Source organism: Chenopodium quinoa, unplaced genomic scaffold (genome assembly GCF_001683475.1).
Source record: "Chenopodium quinoa cultivar QQ74 unplaced genomic scaffold, ASM168347v1, whole genome shotgun sequence".
NCBI lineage: Eukaryota > Viridiplantae > Streptophyta > Magnoliopsida > Caryophyllales > Amaranthaceae > Chenopodium > Chenopodium quinoa.
The window spans coordinates 21,822-31,619 of NW_018744835.1; the positions used below are offsets into that span (position 1 = coordinate 21,822).

Here is a 9,798-nt window from a genome sequence, read left to right on the forward strand (position 1 = left end):
TGTCATTGGATATTAACCTAACCATTAACCAACCTTAGCTTTCTCATGCTAATGGATTCATATAAGCGTTACAAGCATCTTTTTAAGTCAACCAATTAAAATAATGCATGCTCATCATTAAGTTAACATCAAAATAATGTGTATCTATTAAATTATATATCAACATGTTCTAGAAACTTTGTCTCAACTATTTAAAATTATCTATGATTTTGAGCTAAAATATGACTATATGTATTGTAGTTATATGTATTAGTGCATAAGTGCATTACTAGAAAAAGGATAGCTATATATAAGGATGGTTAATTTGTCCGAATATTTTAATTAATTGTTAATTTTGTTCATATAATATGAGAATCTAAATTTACACTTCTTTTTGTATGGGTGGTCATACTGTCAAAGATATAATAAATATAAGCAGGTAATAGATGGCTATATGACTCAAATAGAGGACCTACCCTCACGTGACACTTGCTTGGGAATCTATAAGAATACTCAAACCACTACACATTATAAGGTATACAACTTATCTTTAGGTACACTCAAGTGCATGTAAGAATTTTAATCTAGAAAAAAAAAATTAAAAAAAAAATAAAACTTGTAGCAAATTCAAGTAAATTTACTGATAAAAATCTATAAAATTGAGATTTTTTATTTGTGTCAAATGAATAAGATGGGAGCGGGATATAACTTTGTCTAGCAAGTGTACATTGCTATATTATTCGTGTACATTTTGTGGTGGAATTGACTTCAAGAGCAATGCTCCTGCGGGCACTGAGTAATTATAAAAAATAAATAAAAGGGTCAATCTCCAGCAGATTTGACGAAACAACTAAGTTGACAAGCTTTATATATTCAACCCATTTATATACTTTAATGAAACGATTTCTATAATTTGATTTTACACGTTGTTTCCACGTTGGCAATTAATAAAATGACATAATATTTATATAGTTTGTGTTGGATTATATGCAATGTACAATGTCATGAAGTGATGAATTAGGGCTTTTAGGGAAAGAGTCGTTTTTATAAAGTGGGTGTCTGGGTGAGTGGGTGATACATTGATACTTGGCAAACAAGCACTTAATAAAAGTTTTAAGAGGGTCTTATTTTACAAAACTAGAATGTACACGTGGCAGACATTTAATTTGTTTAAAAAGAAAATGATTGATATGAAAATTATAAAAGCTTATTTATCCCTCAAAAGGGAAAAAAAATTAAAATAATAATGTATGAAATAAAAGGATAACATGAGGTTTATCAAATTTGAAAGTTCGACTTATTTAGACTTCATATATAGTTTTTAATGTGCATTATGAACTTTATTGTATACATTCCATAATAACTTATATGTAAACTATACTTTCATAAAAGTTATTGAAAATTTAATATTATGAAAGTTTATGTTAATATATAATTGACAATATTTTATATGATAAAATATATTAGTATAAATGTATCGTCAAAGCTAACACATGAAAAGTGCAAAAAACTCAAATTTTGTCAATTATTCTGAAATAGAGATACTTATCTATCTAAATTTGATATGGCTATGTGTTTTTGGGTTATCAAAAATTTATATTATTTTTGAGTTTTAATATTGGGAAATTTAGAAATAAATAGGATCCATTTTTTACTTGGATCCGTAGGACCTATTGGACTTAAATATGAAATCCCAATTCCTATACCCAACAAATCTGGATCGAATCTAGATCCAACTAATTAGAAAAACGGATTTGGATCTGGGACATAAAGACCTTGTCCAAGTCCGCTCTGTTGCCATACCTTGTTGGAATGTGTATCCAATATTAAATAAACAAGAAAGTTGTGTTCAATTTGGTTTTGAGTTAAAGCAAGGGGCTACTACCCCTTAGCTCATTACCATCTGGTTTTGAGATGTAACCTCCTAGGACTAGTACAAAATAGACTCCCGTGACGGATGCGATCTAACCCCATTTAACAGTTTATTTACATTTTCTTCGTAATAAATTGCTGACTTATCTATGAAAACGTCACTTGATTTGCAATTTTTTATTAATCTAACCAATAAAATTGGGTTTGCTTGGAAACATGAGGCAAAAAAGCAGTGACAAGAATAGCTTGGAAGTGCGATGGGGAACAAGATAAGAGCAATCTTGTTCTTGGGCGTTTTAATTTGCTAATTAACAAGATTAAATACAGTACTAATTGATTTGATCATTAAATAAAACCATATAAAGATTTTAATTAAGCATCCTAAGATCAGCTCTTGTCACCTTTTAACACCCCTAGTTTGTCTTATTTAAGCCATTAATTCTCGTCTCCAATAGAAAATAACTAGACCAATTTGATTTTTTACATGTCTTTGTATTATGTCTAATCTATGCCTACCAAGTGGCATTCCAAAATTATTATGCATGATTAATTATTTGAATAGTTAATAATTATGCATAATTAATTATGATTAGTATATACCTGATGGAATAGAATGATAACAACATTGCATCTGAATTATTTTTTGATAATTAAGGACTCTTATATGAAGGCAGTAATCTCATAGCTAAAATCGAAATCAATAAATAATATCCTTTTGTTACAACTAAAAAGAAACGAAGACAATAAATTGCATCCTTATCATAACGATTTCAAATTAAGTCTTATTTTATGTTAATCCATACATGATTTGGCTTTGTTGCCTGGTTCAATCTTATTTTTTCACCAATTGAAGTTTATGATTAAATCAAGGTCATCTCTGATGGCGTATTCAAGAATTGGTATAATTGAAGTCATTTCAATCCAACAATTGTGTATTGTCGTACGTAGTAGAAGTATAGTATAAATAATGTATAATAGTCCTCCATACCATGTTTATAGACTCTTGTTTCACATGTCTCATGCACGTTATAAAATAATACTATATAAATGAATCCACTATCTAAAATAAAAGTATAATTTTGACTTGATTATTGTACCTATAGCTATAGTGTTTAGTAGAGTTTTTATAAGAGAAATGTATTCATGTGGAGCCAAAGAACAATCAACTTCTCTCTTATTGTAGGTATGTACTTAGTGCATGCATTCTAATATTTCCTGTTTCAAGAATTTATGATCATGTTCACTTTTTTAGAATAATTCATTTTTGTTTGAACAATTTATACTCCCTATATGTTATAGATTTTTTTCTTATAAACATACGAAAAAAAGGAGAAAATACAAGTTTCTCAACATGAGAAATGTATGTTTCTCAAAAGGGCACGAGCGTCATTTCGCGTGGAAAAGAATGGGCATTTTTGTCCATCAGGATGGAAACGTTGAATTGCAATGTTTGATGGCGTTAACTCAATGGTATTAACTCTGTTGAAGTCTAAAAGCTACCCAAATCCCTCCAAGTTCGAGCTTAATTACCTAAATCAATGGAGAAGGGAAACTAACAATGGAGAAGGGAAGCTAACAAGCAAACGACAAAACACCTACCCTTTGGGGTTCACCATACCATTAATTTATATATATTTTTAAGGGCTTTTTCGTTAAAATCGGTGGCGAAGCCGCCGAAAATGGTGTTGTTGGGATTGGGGGTTTTGTTGTGGTGTTGGTATTGGTGAGGATGGTGCTTGTTGTGGTGTTTAGTGGAATCCACCATTGTTGTTTGTTGAGGAAGGAAGAAAAAGGAAGGGAGGAAGGAGACAACAAGCTCACGGAGCTGTGCATAAATTACATCTACTTTCTCACATACAGTCAGCAAAGGGGTCCACTGTAATAATTGCAAAATTGGCATTTGAGAAACAGTCACCGTTTCTCAATTGAGAAATTAGGGCTTCCTGCATTAACACGTTGAATATAATGATAGTTTTCATCTTTTTTTCAACAAATTCTCCTTTATTTTGAGCAGAACATTTAATGCATCAGCTTTAAAGTAATAAAGTTCTTAATCACGAAGTACAATATCTAAATAATCAATGACCAAGTGTCTAACATTTGCAAGTTAATTAATTTGTTGCTTGATTTGCTTCTTAGAAAATGTGTCAGAGATGATATCAGTGGTCAATCTTCCCTGCAAAATTTAGATTCCAATAACCTTGGGCAAACTTGATAATGATGATATTATCGCCCTCAATATAAGTTTGTTTTTTTTTTTTTTTTTTTTTGTCGTGTTTTAATGGCTAGAATGAAGCCTTTGTGGAAAGTTGTTGCTAATACAACCAATAATTATGAATACATGTTAGCAACATAGAGGGAATGTGCTTTGATGACATTGTCCAAGTTGCCTTGAATGATGATGCTCATTGCCACTTTCACAAATCAACTTGTTGAAATGTTTGACAAATACATAGGAGATGCCTTTGTAAGACACTAGACTACATAAAGGAGATTCAATATTAACTTTGAATAATCATCATATTAACCCTTATATGAATTTATTTATTTTGAAATAAATGTTTAAATCATTCTCTAAAAATCCACTAGAAAAAAATATAACAATAGCAACAACTTATTAAATCTTATATGAATTTATTGAACTTGAAATAAGGTAAACAAAACCCAATTTATATAGAAGCAACAAGTAATGACAAAAATTGGAATAAAAGTAATGCATTGAACATGAGCAGAGTTATTACATAATGAAAAATTAAAGAATCATTTGATATTGTCTAGTTGTTGGGACTTAAAGCTTCAAATCAAATTAATTAATAATAAAATTTTGGCAATATTTTTCTTCAAAGTGTCCTATCTTACACAAGAAAAAAGGGCCACAAATGGGTACGTTTTCACCCCATCCTAGCACCCTATTAAAACTAGCCCATTTGATCTTCACATGTCCTATGGACCCATTTTTGTACCTCCTCGATTGCTCTTTCTCATCAAACCCAACATCTATTCACTATCTCTATTTTCCTTCTCATCATGTCTTTTGATTAGATTTGTCCACTCAATGTCCAACACCTACAACAATTCAATGCCATTTATATGATTTTATTCCATGCAAATTAATTAACAACATTGGCAATTTTGGCACTATATACACAAACTACACGAGATTGAGGTGGTGAAATAGCGGTATTGATCGTATCATTCAATTCCTATCTCACATTGTGAGCTGGGAGCCTGGGAATCAAGTCGGTCTCATTTGAGGAATATCCTTTATCTTTCATGAAAAGTATACTAAAAGTCTTACGTTATTGTTCAAAGAGAACGGAGACATATATGTAATGTTTGAGCCGGCCAAGTTTCGAGTTAAGAAGATGTATTTATGTTGTTTTAATTAGGTGGATGAGTTTAGATCACATTGCTGTCATTCGAACTGCAAGTTTGAGGTGCAATTTTCAAATAACCTATATGGGGTTTATATATATATAGATTTAAAAGTAGTTTTGACCATGTTAAGCTCATTCTATTGTTAGACAACTAACCCCAACTGCTTTTATTTTTGGACCATTTCTAGTTTAATAATAAAAAAAGTATACTACATAGAAATGGGGCAAAAGATTTGAATTTGTGGTCTTATGGAGTTGATATGAATCATATGATGAAATGAGCCAATCTTAGAAAAGGTATAACAGTAAAATATTGGTTGATTCTTTATTATAGTATGTTTGAACAATATGAATATACTATTTCCACACTACTTCACGATAAAGGATACTAGTTAATCACTCTTTCCACAAATAATCTTCCTATATTCCTTTTTAGAATGTGCACAAAAAACATTTCCATTATTCAAATTGGAAAATGTTCTCACTTACACTGTCACCCATCCCATTAAATTCTTTAATATACGCGTACATGAGAAAGATTATTTGAGAACAGAGGGGTACGTCGTACATCATAAATAATCCCACTAAGGAGAAAAGGATGGCCTTTGTGCTGGATACTGTTGGGAAAAAGCGTTTGATAACAGATTTGGTGAATATCTTTATTTTGTTGTGGCCTGTTTCCTCTTAATAAAATTGTAAATTGCACATTCGATAGCATCTTACACTAAAATCTATCAACATAGAAAGAGAGAAAATCTTATAAATTTATTTTTAAAAAATAAAAAAATAAAACTCTTTCCACCAATGAAGTTGGCAGTCTCCATACGGTAAGAAAGAAAGAGAAGTTGACTGAGGCACCCAACATCACCTTTAAATTCCCTTCATTTTTTTGGTATCTCTTACCCTAAAATCTTGCTATAAAACAAATACCTTTCATCTTCGTGTTCATCTTGCAATCTCTAAACATCCAAAATTCGTAAGTTTTCGATATACGAGTCGTGAAACACACAACAAAATGAAGCCTTACCTTACTAATTCTAGTAGTTTTTACCATAAGAAATGCTTCATGATCTTGTTCATAAGCACTACTATGGCCACTCCTCTTCTACCCTTAGATGTTCTTCCACTCGAAGGTCGACTTAGCTTCGAAGAGATAAACCATGCAGCCCGCGATTTTGGCAACAGATATCAGTTCCACCCTCTAGCAGTTCTTCACCCAAAGTCAGTTTCTGACATAGCCAAAACAATAAAACATGTTTGGAAAATGGGACAGAGTTCTGACCTTACAGTAGCAGCAAGAGGCTGTGGCCATTCGCTTCAAGGCCAATCCCAAGCCCACCAAGGTATCGTGATTGATATGGGATCGATTCGAGTTCATCATCCAATACAAGTAGTCCGAAATGGACTTGTCCAGCCTTATGTTGATGTTTCAGGAGGTGAACTCTGGATTAACATCCTGCATGAGACTCTGAAATATGGGTTAACACCAAAATCTTGGACAGATTATCTTCATCTTTCAGTTGGAGGTACTTTGTCCAATGCTGGTGTTAGTGGACAGGCTTTTCGACACGGTCCACAGATTAGCAATGTCCACCAACTTCAGGTTGTTACAGGTGTGTTTGAATCCCAAAATCCATCAAAATCAACATGATTATAATTTTTATTTTTTATCTTTCATTTTTCTTTTTCTTTAGAAAAAGTAAAGATTACACTTGTAAGAAAAACATTGGCAAACACATTAGATAATTTGTTTGGACTTTGTCCTACATAATTATGCTGTTATCTGAAATTAGACTTTAAAAAGTTATTAATCACACCTGGCCTCTTGTTGCAGCTTGATCCTTCTTATCCTGAAATAGAAATAAGCGATAAGCCCCCACTATTATTAGTAATAATTATGCTCATACTAGAACTTATTGGAAGATGACTTAATGCAGGTAAAGGAGAAGTGGTGAACTGTTCCAAGAACCAAAATGCAGAACTCTTTCACAGTGTTCTTGGAGGACTTGGACAATTTGGCATCATCACTCGAGCTAGAATTTCTCTCGAATCCGCCCCCAATAAGGTATATACTTCACCCTCTATCTAACATTGTCATCTAAGGTAACATGGGAAAGTTCGAAATTTAACTTACTAAATTTAGAAAGTGGCATAGTCCTATATTTTCTAGAACAGCCTAAAATTCCAATATCGACTATTGTTTCCAGGAGGGAGAAGTTTTTAATGTATGAAGAACAAAATCTTTCTAGCTAGCTAACTAACAGAAGATCTGCTTATGTAGGTGAAATGGATCAGAGTTCTGTATTCAGACTTCGACACATTCGTCAGAGAGCAAGAACAGCTCATAGCAGCAAAGGAAACATTTGATTACATTGAAGGTTTCGTCATAATAAACAGAACAGGTCTTCTAAATAACTGGAGAACATCTTTCAGTCCACAAGATCCAGTTCAAGCTAGTCAATTCAGTTCGGATGGGAAAACACTTTACTGCTTAGAAATGGCAAAATATTTTAAGCATGAGGAAGCTGATCTTGCAGACCAGGTAAAACCAGCTATTCTATTGGCAGTATAACAGTAGTATTATCAGCATATATTACATGGCTTAAACTAAGTCTTCCCATTTCTAATTATATTTTTTCTTGGTGCAGGAAATCAGGCTCTTACTTTCACAACTAAGCTACATCTCATCTACTCTTTTTATAGCAGAAGTCTCATACATCGACTTTTTAGATCGAGTTCATGTGTCTGAGATCAAACTGCGATCAAAGGGTTTATGGGAAGTGCCACACCCATGGCTCAATCTCCTAATCCCTAAGAGCAGCATCCACAGATTCGCAGGCCAAGTGTTCGGAAACATTCTTAAGGACACAAGCAATGGCCCCATTCTTATATATCCAGTAAATAAATCCAAGTACTACACTACTACCTACTAATTGATTTCTTCAACATTTAGTGATTAGCAAATAGCAATTATATGACTCAAAATAAGTACATGACTAAAATTTATGTTTATTTTTCGTAGGTGGGACAACAGAACTTCAGTTGTTATTCCAGAAGAGGATATCTTTTACTTGGTGGCATTTCTATCCTCAGCAGTACCTTCTTCGACAGGAAGTGACGGCTTAGACCATATCTTGAGTCAGAACAAAAGGATTCTAGATTTCTGCGAATCAGGGCGACTAGGTGTCAAGCAGTATCTGCCCCACTACAGCACACAGGAAGAGTGGAAAGATCACTTTGGTCCTAGATGGGAAATCTTCAAACAAAGAAAATCTACTTATGATCCTTTGGCCATTCTTGCACCAGGACACAGAATTTTTCAAAAGTCTATACCCTTCTCATGACACATATCAAAAAATCTACAATATCTCTAAAACCTTTATAAAAGCAAGATTTGGAAGAATGAACAGAGATGTTGTACATGTAGCAAGAAAACATGCTTACTAATTAAAAACTAAAAAGCATTATAATTGAGTGTTATTGTTTTGTCACCTCAGAAAACTGTAATTATGAGAGTGACAGTACAGTTGATTAGTGGTTTAAAGCTTAAACATTCCTTTCAAGGATATCTTAATGTATTTAGCCATAATATACATCAAAAGGGGCTTAGGAATTAGGAACCTATTTAGTATGATGCATACTAATGATTAAACCAAGCTATTTGTTTGACTTCATGCAATGTTGTATTACTACTTGTATACATTGTTGATACTTTTAATAAATGTACATATTGAAGTTATGGAACATATTTTATCTTTAAAACCGCACATAGACTATCAGCAAGCTATGTTACTTGGGCTCAGGTCCTCGTGTTGAACACAGATACATGTAAGTGCTGAACTCTAACTATTTCAACTGTCAATTGTCAATACCCAATACCCAATTTTGGGTAGAATTTAAGTATTGATCGGGTAATCAAGTACGAGTCAATTCAACAAGTCTAGTTATAATTGATGGGATTCTGATATGATGACTCGTTGTATGAAAAAAGTTCGAAGACTCCTTTTATGCTTTAATTCATGGAAACCTCCACAGTTCCTTGGACCTATCTTTATAAAGTTCGTTTTTAGGTAATTGTTCTTTCATATCATTCCCTTGGAAACTTACAGGATGAAGCAACTCAAAATAAAAGCTGGTTCAACAAAACTAACTTTACCTTTCTCTTAACTTGACACCAATATTAAGTCTGTATAAAGTTGAAAAAAAATCATCCTAAAGGTGGTTATTAAGTGAAAAATTAATTAAAAGCAGGACAGAACAAAAAAAAAGTTCAGGGATTTGCAGATAGACTTGCACGCAGTACCTTAAATAGTTGCAATCGTAAGTAACTTTTTTTTTTTTTTTTTATCCCAAACGGAGTATACTTTACCCGTCAAATAGTCAGGTTCTGCAGTTTCTTGTACTGCAGAGCTGAGATACTGCGAAAAAATTCATTAATCATATCAGAAAATATGAGCACAGCTCAAACTCAAGCCAAGTAACATTTGAAATAGAAGCCAATTCACTATCTTGATAACAAAATTGAGAAAGTTAACATAAACTGATGATTGAGAAAAGAAGAACTATGTGT

At 32.6% G+C, this 9,798-nt stretch overlaps 1 protein-coding gene across 1 annotated transcript; it reads left to right on the top strand.

Moving 5' to 3' along the window:
- Nucleotides 1-5,869: 5,869 nt before the first annotated feature.
- Nucleotides 5,870-8,897, top strand: LOC110704399 (cytokinin dehydrogenase 6-like). Its single transcript, XM_021882175.1, has 5 exons — nt 5,870-6,841; nt 7,166-7,293; nt 7,510-7,770; nt 7,877-8,139; nt 8,251-8,897. The coding sequence occupies exons 1-5, from the start codon at nt 6,244-6,246 to the stop codon at nt 8,570-8,572; spliced, it is 1,572 nt and encodes a 523-aa protein (XP_021737867.1). The 5' UTR covers nt 5,870-6,243; the 3' UTR covers nt 8,573-8,897.
- Nucleotides 8,898-9,798: the final 901 nt, after the last annotated feature.